This window comes from Cyprinus carpio, chromosome A22 (genome assembly GCF_018340385.1).
Source record: "Cyprinus carpio isolate SPL01 chromosome A22, ASM1834038v1, whole genome shotgun sequence".
NCBI classification, from domain to species: domain Eukaryota; kingdom Metazoa; phylum Chordata; class Actinopteri; order Cypriniformes; family Cyprinidae; genus Cyprinus; species Cyprinus carpio.
The window spans coordinates 15,827,156-15,838,107 of record NC_056593.1 but is presented as its reverse complement, the minus strand read 5'-3'; the positions used below and the strand labels follow the sequence as shown (position 1 = coordinate 15,838,107).

The 10,952-nt window shown below is 35.4% G+C and overlaps 1 protein-coding gene across 2 annotated transcripts; it reads right to left on the bottom strand.

Annotated features, from left to right (window-relative positions):
- Positions 1-789: 789 nt before the first annotated feature.
- Positions 790-3,082, bottom strand: LOC109099751 (interleukin-8-like). Of its 2 annotated transcripts, none has more exons than XM_042712121.1 (5): positions 2,982-3,082; positions 1,916-2,073; positions 1,464-1,596; positions 1,122-1,205; positions 790-1,004 (listed from the first exon to the last, which is right to left on the bottom strand). In XM_042712121.1, the coding sequence occupies exons 2-5, from the start codon at positions 1,977-1,979 to the stop codon at positions 962-964; spliced, it is 324 nt and encodes a 107-aa protein (XP_042568055.1). In that variant the 5' UTR covers positions 1,980-2,073; positions 2,982-3,082; the 3' UTR covers positions 790-961. The 2 variants fall into 2 exon arrangements, with proteins under 2 accessions (XP_042568055.1, XP_042568056.1); XM_042712122.1 differs by having other exon boundaries at positions 2,987-3,077.
- Between the last annotated feature and the right edge of the window lie 7,870 nt (positions 3,083-10,952).

Below are 10,952 nucleotides of genomic sequence, written 5' to 3'. Positions count from 1 at the left end.
TGGGTTTGTAATGATTTAAAGGCAGTGTTTATTAATTCTGTTAAATCCAGAATTTTAATAGATTTTAATTATTATAAATTGATGAATGATCTTGCAAAGTTTGAGTTGATATGGTGTTTAAAAGAAGCTTTGTGTGAGATTTTTGGTGATGGATTGTTTTTTTTTTTAATCTAAAGTGTTGTATATTGTTCTGTAATTGATGTCGGATTGAACTTGTAGCTGTTGTATATTGCAATAAAAGTGGCTTGAAATCTCAAAAATCTCCCTCCCCCAATATAATTACTTTATTAAATGTTTCTGTCGTATTTAAATATAACCAGTTTCTTCAGTCAATCACAATACTATAGACTGCATTTAAAATGATTTACACAGGCTGTTTAATGCTGATCATGTACTGTGTGTGTATTTACACAAAAACTGCATAATGTAAAGAGCGTAGAAATGAAAAACACAGGAACTCATTAGTGAGTCAAGCTGCAATATCATGACAAAATCGTTGTTTATCGTTGCCCTTGATTTTGTAATAATGATTATTAATTTTGATTAATAGAAAGTCTTTTTGAGGGGAAGCATCTCATATTCTGGTCTGTGATAAACATAACTATACCTTGACATGTTGTTGTACAACGTAAACTGCACACACTCAAACCCCAAACATTCCTTTGTATTAACATGTATGGAAAAATAAATGACTGTTTCAAAATTTGTGTTTTCTGCATGACTGTGTGTAATTTGCATTGTAGAGCAAATGTGGCCCATTTGTAAAACAAGAAATGCTCAGTCTTGTCCTCATCTCTTGTCATTTTAAAGAAAGAAGGCTGTGAGATTTTTATTTAAAAATAATAATTACAGATTTTGTATAAATTTGGCCCAATAACATTCAGCACACTTGAGTTGGCTGCTTAAAGAAAAGGAATAACTGAAAGGCAGGAAATGGAAAGTTGTTCTTGTTTGCGTTGATTTATGCCCCAGTGGGCACAGCCGTTTTCTTTGCAGTTCTTTGGCTGTAGGAAAAAGAAACAAAAGACGACGACCTTTAGACAATGCAAACAAAGAAAAAAAAAAGGTAAAATCTAGATTAGACAGTCTTGATTTTTTTGGAGTCAAGACTTAAACCCTACCTCCTCATTACTTTTGAGATGACATTGTTGATCCATCGTGCTTCAGGGTCTATGCAAACTGTTCGGCTGTCCTTTAGGGTAATCCTAAAGAATTTTGAAATATTTCATAAACATATGCGACATTATGTGCCTGTCTTACACAAATCTGCCAAATATGAATGGGCAATAAGTGACATTTATCTGAGAGCTGTGTGGGCTAATAAGAGAATAATGTAACGTATTTTTGAGAGCACTGAGGTTTGTCAGAACAGAGGAAACATGCACCCCTTTGCACATTTCCCTCATGTCTGTGATTGAAGTGTGTGTGCCACCAACGTGTAGAGGCAAAACATCGTGACTCACAAGATCTCGGTTTTGGGACAGTGTGCTCCCGGAGGAACGATCTCAATCCTCTGGAACACCCGAGATGGGATTATGGATGAGGTGGTGGTCACACACTGACACTTGTTGACACCAAAGCCTTTCACTGGCGATGCTAAAAGAAGCCATGTGCATAGTTAGAATAATAGTTCTCTAAAGAACAATATTGTAACCATTTGATCAGAAATAATGAATGCAGAATAAATGGCTAATTTGTTAAAAAATAATTACGACAACAGTTGATCACGCAATTAACCTGCAGTAAATTAAAGCACATTTTAACAGATCCACCTTTTAATCTTTGAAAGCACCTGGTTTATACAGACTACTATCTATTTATAAAAAAAAAAAAAAAAAAACATAATATTGACCACACAGAATGCACAAATACAATGAAATAAAGTAAAATAAAATAAAATAAAATAAACTCTTACCACAGAGGGTTGTGAAGCAGCACACTGCAGTAGCTGCCAGCAGTATGAAAGAGAGCAGTGACATGTTGAGGCTGAGATCAGTTGTTTTGAAGCAAGTCTAGGACAAGAGGTGTCTTCTGCCCAGTTTATACTGATGCTCAGAAGAGGAAGTGATAAACCTATAATAGCAAGTGGGTGAAAAAATATGTGTTGGAATTTTACTGTCAGGGGTAAATAAGCATATTTTCTTAGCTATAGCTTCAATTTACACTGTTAAAATTTTACTACTTATTGCAAATAGTGGCAATTATCTGCACCTCAGTATTGTAGTACATTGTAAAACAGTATGCAATATAAACTTACTGAGTGTAAATTGTAATTTTAATTCAAATTTGTAAATGGATGCCACCCTGTTGGGACAAAAGGTCCTCCCTAACCCTACCCGATCCTTTATTTTCAACTTTTTGATTATATTCTAAATTTATATTGAAAATAAATGCTTTTCTGATGTGATTTGATAATTGAAAAGGGAAAAAAAGTTAGCCAAAAGGTGGATTCGAACCCAGGTCGATCGCGTCAAAATGAAGTTGGCAATGACCGTAATTATTCGTAATTATTCGTGATCGTAATTATTTTTGCAATTTTTTTTTTTATTATTATTATTTATATATTTTTTTCTCTCTCTTGTGTATAAATATTAAAACTAATAAAAAGACAAAAAAAATGAAGATGGCACACGTTTTACCATCTGCGCCACTGGAGCTGACGTGGCGGGCTGTTTGCACTTAATGTAAACAGACACTACATTAAAGTAAATCCCTGCGTCTCAATGTTACACAATTACACTAAAACCATAAACTAATTACTCTAAAAAAAAAAAAAAAAAAAAAAAAAAAAAAAACACTTTTGAGTCTGTAGTAGAAGAGTAGGCAAGCTTTTTGGACATACTATCATGTTGCACAATTGCGTCTTTAAAGGACCGCTCTGTCGCACCGTTACACGCACCCTGTCACTGTAAAATAGCCCTGTAAAAAATCAACAAACATCTAACACTATCCTTCACATTTCATTTCATTTAACTTCCTACCGTACTGGAGAGAAAAGAAGTCGCTTGTTGATCTGCTAATCCTCAGACCCTGATTGAAAAGCTGAGCCTGCTGGGACTGAACCACTCCCTCTGTAGTCTTATGGGAAGACAAACACACCGAAAGTAGGATGAAACAGCACTGTATTAAAGTGTTCGCGCAGCACTGAACAACCAACCACTCATCTCAATGGACCAACAATCTACAAAACTGAACCAACAACACAAACAGCACAGAGGGGACGTGTTTACCAGCGCCACCGAACTGACAGCGTGGCGCTGATCAGATTAACAAATTAAATGATTCAACACCCATGTTTCCTTAATGAGTTTTAACCTTTCTTTTTCATATTTTTTTAAATTTTATTAAAACATGCTCTATTGTTTCTGCCTGATTACAATAATACATTGACCTGTTTCATGTTTTCCTATATTAAACAGAGAGTGATTTAATCTAGTATGCGAACATTACTCTCCGCAGAAGTTCATGTCTTTTTTCCTGCACATAATATGATGAAGATCAGTATTAAGTTATTACATTTATTTTGCTTATTACTGTATCTTTCATATTACTACATGTAAACAGTACTGTTTGCTACTCTGAAGCACATATTTAGTAGTCACGTTCACAGCAGAAACTTCCATTATTCTCTTAGAATTAAAATATTTTATGGTTTTGTTCATCAAGGCATATTTTAAATAAATTTTACATTTAAGGATATTTGTTTAACTGTAGCATATGATTATACTTGGAAAAAAAGAGTAAAATGTAGGCCTACTTATACTTTTCTGTCAGGACATTAATTTTCTCTTACATTAACAATGGTTTTACTATAGTAAAAGTGCAGTAACCATGGATTGATTGTCATTTTTAACCCACAGTTTAACTACAAATATATGGTTAAAAGGTTAGTGTAATAAAATCATGGTTAATTTTCATGTGTTTTCTGATAAACCTAAAACACAATGCAGTGCAAAATTCAAAATACATCATATTGAATTTACATACACTGAACCCATTTTTTTTATTAATTAAATTTTTATTTAATTTGGAGTGTAGAGAAGAGCCTTATAAACCATATCCATTAACCTATATAAAACTGCAATGTTAAAGTTAAATAACAACATTCCCTTTACTAGAGACAACAAAAATCCCAAATATATACTATTTAATATGTCAAATTTAATATGGGCAATATTGTGTTGAATGTAGAACTTGACGACAATAACAATAAGAACTAAGTACAAAATAAATATATATATATATTATATATTAAGAAACATGGGAAGTAAGAAACATGGGTGTTGAATCATTTACTTTTTCAAGCCTTTTGAAAGAGCATGCAGAACAAGGTAAAATATATGGTGCTATTGTTAAATGCATTAAAGAAATATGATTAATCAATTATATATATATATATTCGTTGCTTATTAGCACTTCACAGTCCAGTCCAGTTGGTGGCGGTAAATGCACCAAAAGTTAGTTTACCATCCGCCATAAAAGTTATTAGAACTTATCAGCGCTGCGCTGGTGAGATTAGTTCACTTTCGGTGTGTTTGGCTTCCCATAAGCTAAACCTTCAGATTGCGGTTGAAGGTCTGGAATTCATGGCATCTTTCTTTGGCCAAGGCCCGCCCATGAGGCCGTTTGACCGACATGTCAAACAACCAATCACAGTTCGTTTCGTTCAGCGTCACGTTTCGGGGCGTGGAAATGTCGCCACAAGACTGGTGCGAAAAATCTCGGACGTATTTGAAAGATTCTGTGCAGCGAACTTTAAATATTTCACATATGAAGTGATCCACTTTTGTGTCCCATATGCATCAGAAGTTTAGCCAACGGCTGAGACTAACTTACTCCCTCAAATGGATCCTGGACCAGAGACACAGCCGTTTCTCAATACCAATACTTGCGTCCGAACTCCTGGGGATGGGAGGACACAAGTCCGGTAGATCTGTCAATGGAACAGCAGTGTACTTGATAACGTCAGTCAGCTCGCCTTGCTACTCCGGTTATCTACACTGTATATATGATATCAAACATCAATGCCTATTTTCGTTTTCATTGAAACATAATAGCCACAAAAATGTAGTTCAGTGAACGCAGATACATTATAGTGAGACGAAATATTATATCAGCATTGCCTCTTTTCTGTTTCATTTAAAATATTAATAGGCTCACAAAAATGTGGTTCATGCAACTAATACAACGCATTACAATAAAACGAAATGATATCAAGCAGCACTGTCTTGTCGTTTTCTTCAAAATATAAAACAACTCATTTCGTTTTCATTTAAAAAATATAAAACGTTAATACGTGGTTTAGGTAGCCTAATATGTACCGGTACTACTCTGATTATCTTCACTGTATAGCCTTTAATAAAATGAAATATGACAAGCACAACTCTGCCTTTTTTGTTAAATGTCAGTTTTAATGAACAAAGTAGCCATTATAAAAGAATAAGTAGGCTATAAAGTATAACAGATATATGTAATAGGAAATAAAGACAAAAGCAAACAATTCGGTCAAATGTATGCAACAAAGTCAGCGTTTACAATTAATAAATAAATAATTTATTAAACATAACTGTGCTCAGGCAAACCCAGATAGCATGTAGCTAGTAGACGAGCTCGGCTGCCCTGCGGCGCCCTCGGCTCAGAATCGGCAATGACGAGTGTGGCCCGCAGCTCGCGCATGTGTTTGTGACGCGGCTGTGAAGCACTGGCCCGATTTCTGTTCACCGTCACCGGCCCGAGTCTGGCTGTAGAGTCCGGTACACTTCTGGTAATGACTCTGCTCGGTTCAGTATGGTTACATTAATATAGCAATAATTAACATAAAACTGTTTTAAACTTGACTTAAGACCTTTACAGTATCTTATAATGTTAACTACACGTTTAATGTTTCAGTATACAGTGGGTACGGAAAGTATTCAGACTCCCTTAAATTTTTCTATATATATATATATATATATATATCTATATATATATATATATTAGGGGAGGATTAGGAGGATGATGGCGGTCCATCATATACAAAGAGTCGAGAAAGGTTTGTATTTTAGCTTCCACATTCTTATTTTTGTAAATGCAGTTGCAATAAGCAAACGTTGTTTTTCCTCCATATTTCTTAAAGTATGTACGAGTGAAGATTTGTTTTAGTGTGTATATGGTCGTTGTTTTCAAATAACCTGAACTAAATACATACGCTAATAAGCTAGTTTGTTATTTTTATGATGAGAATGTACTGCAGTCATATATGCATCAGTATGTCTGAGATCATCTGCAATATCTCTGTTCTTCTTTTACAGATGCTTAATGTAAGCAGACTGTACATGTAAAGATGCTCATCTCTGCCAAAACATGACTACAACACAAGAAAGTAAGTTCAAGTAAAATGTCTGCATTGACCATTTCACCATGTTATTTTCTGCAGTAACTGCAGGGAATATTAACTGAAGAGACCTGATCAATAGCAAGCTTTGGATCTACTTAATGTGTATTTTTCAAGCATTTTATTGTAGGGTTCACGGTTATTTTCTGCTTAACGATGACTGGTGGTAAGTGTTTATTAATTTACTTCAATGTATAGTTAACCAGAATTCTGTCTTTTAAGTTTTACCAAACCTCTGACTTTTGTTTCTCTGCAGAACTCAAAAGAAGATACTTTGAAGAATGCTGGTAATCAAACCCCAACAAGTTTGTCAGGTATGGACAATATGAAGGGGACTAAATGTTTTGCATTTTTTGGGTGAACTCTTTTTAATTAGCATGCTACACACTAAATATTAATCATGCTGGGCACCACCACTTATTGTGCTGTCATTGCAGATAGTGCTGTAAATATTTTGTAAATAATGCATATATGGAATTCTGTAATATATCTCTGTAGAAAAGACATTTGGGAGTTACCTTTGGCAAACCGTAACTTGACTTTGTTGTGTGATCAGTAAAGTCTACTGGTTTCAAAACCTCTAGCAACTTATTTTGAACAAGGAAAATTCTACAACATTAACAGGCATGGTTTGTTTGTTCTGCCTTAGGGTTGCAAGTGTCCTGGGACAGATGAGGGAGCGAGTGATCTGGGACAGGCGAGGGAGCGAGTGATCTGGGACAGGCGTGATCTGGGACAGGCGTGATCTGGGACAGGCGAGGGAGCGAGTGATCTGGGACAGGCGTGATCTGGGACAGGCGAGGGAGCGAGTGATCTGGGACAGGCGTGATCTGGGACAGGCGAGGGAGCGAGTGATCTGGGACAGGCGAGGGAGCGAGTGATCTGGGACAGGCGTGATCTGGGACAGGCGAGGGAGCGAGTGATCTGGGACAGGCGTGATCTGGGACAGGCGAGGGAGGCGAGTGATCTGGGACAGGCGTGATCTGGGACAGGCGAGGGAGCGAGTGATCTGGGACAGGCGAGGGAGCGAGTGATCTGGGACAGGCGTGATCTGGGACAGGCGAGGGAGCGAGTGATCTGGGACAGGCGAGGGAGCGAGTGATCTGGGACAGGCGAGGGAGCGAGTGATCTGGGACAGGCGAGAGGGAGCGAGGTGATCTGGGACAGGCGTGATCTGGGGACAGGCGACGGAGCGAGTGATCTGGGACAGGCGAGGGAGCGAGTGATCTGGGACAGGCGAGGGAGCGAGTGACTCGGGAGCGTGATCTGGGACAGGCGTGAGCGAGTGATGGGACAGATGAGGGAGCGAGTGATCTGGGACAGGCGAGGGAGCGAGTGATCTGGGACAGGCGAGGGAGCGAGTGATCTGGGACAGGCGAGGGAGCGAGTGATCTGGGACAGGCGAGGGAGCGCGTCATCTGGGAAAAGAGAATTGTTTAGAGCTATGACAACATAATTAGTAGAAGAAATATTAAGATACTTTAGTAAACTACTTTTAGTAACTACTAATACCATATTGGGGAAAAACTACTTGTCATATTTAAAACCTTAGCTAAAGGGATAGTTCACCCAAAAATTATAATTCCAAACCTGGAGCAACTTAAGGGTGAGTAAATGATTACAGAATTTTCATTTTTGGCTGAACCATTCTTCAAGTAAAAGTATTTTCTTACATACTCTAATACTTAATACTCTAATACTTAAGGTATTGAGAGTAAAAGTAAAGGTATACAGTATTGTTCTGAAAAAAAAAAAAAAAAAGAATTTGTCAGGATGGTTTGCATTTAATATTACTGCTGCACTACTGTGTATGTTGCTAAATCTGATCAAGGTTATTTAATTTAAATGCACAAGATGGCGGCCGTCGAGGAAACAGTTATGTGTATAAATTTTCATTTTGGCATGGAGTATCCCTTTAACTTCTGAATTCTATAAATCTTTTTCTGAAGAACTTGCTCTATAAAACTTTTTTCTCAGTGTAGACCGTGAAAAGCTTCCACCCACCCTCACACAAGGCTTAGTTACCTCAATACCTAAGCCAAAAAAAAGACATTGTTTTTGGACAATTGGCGACCAATTTGCTTGCTTAATATTGATTATAAAATTTTAGCCTCTATATTTTCCGTTAGAATTAAAAAGACATTAGACTTAATTATTGATGATACTCACAAACAGACATAACTAAAAACAAACATATCTCAAACAATAAATCTCATTAATTATACACACCATTTATTACAGACAACACCTTCACTCATATAATAGCATAACTCTATAATTAGATTTCTATAAGGCTTTTGATACTGTTGAACATCATTTTTTTTTTTTTAGCCCTTAAAAATTTTGGTTTCGGTTATTATTTTATTAAGACTATTAAAAGTTTATATTTTAATGGTAACTGTTCAATCAAAATGCGTGCTGGCTCCTCATCCAGATTTACTCTTAATCGTGGTTTCAGACAGGGATGCCCTATTTCTCCCTACCTGTTCTTACTCTGTTCACAACTACTTGCTGATTCTATTAATCAGAGTACTTTAAGAGAAATCACAGTTGCAGATAATATCATCACCATTAGCCAATTAGCAGATGATACCACTCTTTTTTTTGAAAGATGCAGGGGAAATACCCAAAGCTATTAATATATAGCTTCTCTAAAGCTTCAGGTCTTCATTTGAATATTAATAAGTGTGAATTAATGTCTCTTAAGCAGTGTGATTTACCATCTATTTGTGGTATCCCTATAAAAAATGAAGTCACATATTTAGGTATAAAGATTGTAAAGAGAGAAGATGCAAGCAAAATTTTTCCCGTTATTGAAAAGACGTTGAAAAAGTTAAATCAGTGGTTACTAAGAGACTTATCTTTGAGGGGGAGAGTATTGGTAACCAAAGCAGAGGGCATCTCAAGTCTCACATATACAGCTCTTTCGCTAGCAGTCAACAATAATATTTGCAAGACTGTTGATAATATGCTTTTCAATTTTTTATAGAAAAATAAAACCCATTATATTAAGAAATCTGTGGTTATGAACACAACTGAAAATGGAGGTTTGAACTTATTAGACTTTACCACTCTTAATTATACTTTTAAAGTAAACTGGATCAAACAATAAAAAAAAAAAAAAAAAAAAAAAAAAACGGAACATTATTCCTCATTGTATTTTTACACCGGTTGGAGGTCTTCATTTTCTTTTGCTTTGTAACTACAGCATTTCTAAACTTCCTTTAAAGTTCCAATTTTCACAAACAAATGCTTCTCTCCTGGAATTTAATTTATAAACATAATTTCTCACCTAACAGATATTTTTTATGGAATAATAAGCATATTTTATATCAATCTAAAACACTTTTTTGAAAATTGGTTCGCTACTGATATCATTTTGGTGAGCCAACTTTTCAACCAAGAAGGTCTTCTGTTAACTTGCTCAGAATTTTTTGTCTAAATTTAAAATCCCAATCACTCCTAAAGAATATGCTGTAGTTATGGATGCTCTACCCTCTGGGTTAAAAATGCTTTGTAAATATAAATGTCCCCAGTCTTCTCTGCAGTCCTTGGATCCTGCTGACACTGCTGTGAGTCGAGTTTGTTTCTCTTCTTCCTCTGTTAAACACAATAATCGACAGATTCGGGCCCTTTTTCAAAGGGATGTTGTCTCCTGTTGTAACTTTCTGGAATAGCTATGTTGATGGTTTGATATGACATAAAATCTGCAAATTACCTCATAAATATTTAATCACAAATAAAGTAAAATAAATTTCTTTCAAACTCATTTATAAATATTACCCCAGTAACTATTTCCTTGTAAACATATTTAACTGTGATATTGATACACTATGTACATTTTGTGGTCTACATACAGAAACATTTTTTCATTTATTTTGGAGTTGTCCTTACTCAGCCAATTTTTGGTCAGATTTCTGCTCATTTGTAAGAAATTTGATCATGTCCAGCTTTCAACTTTTGTTTTGAAAATGTTTTATTTGGTTATGACATGTCATTGTATAAGAAATACTATTTGATTAATTTATTACTTTTGCTGGGAAAGTTTAGTATTCATAAATGCAAGTACGCCAATTATAAACCATTGTTTCTTATTTTGAAATCAGAAGTTAAGCAATACCTAAAATCTATTTACAATCTGATAAACAAGAAAGCTGTTTCCATATTTTTATATATTATTATAATTTATTTATTTATTTATTTTTTGGCTGTTGTAAAATGTAATCATGACGTAGTATTTTTGGCGCATGCGCATAAAACAAAAGAGATACTTAGTGCATGGTTACATGTTATTGCAGGCTTTTCATTTATGATCAAGTTCAAGTTGTCCTAATTCATTGTGTAATTAGACCAAAGACTTTTGTTAGACTCATTCATGAATCGTTGACATAACTAAAAGTCAGTAATTGTTTACAGTGCAGTGTAGCCTAGTCCCAAATTAAAATGTATTTGAATGCAAGTTAATTTAGTTTAGAGCTGTTAAACTTTTGCATGCAATTAATGCAATTAAATGTGCTTAAGTGACTTAGAACAACATAATCGTATTGAAAGTATTCTGTACACAGATGTAAAGTACAGT

Coding starts and splice junctions, on each gene's coding strand:
- LOC109099751 (XM_042712121.1), bottom strand. CDS start 1,979: ATGTCACTGCTCTCTTTCATACTGCTGGCAGCTACTGCAGTGTGCTGC. Junction 1,597..1,915: donor CTGCTTCACAACCCTCTGTG/GTAAGAGTTTAT, acceptor GGCTTCTTTTAG/CATCGCCAGTGAAAGGCTTT. Junction 1,005..1,121: donor ATCTCAAAAGTAATGAGGAG/GTAGGGTTTAAG, acceptor TTTTTCCTACAG/CCAAAGAACTGCAAAGAAAA.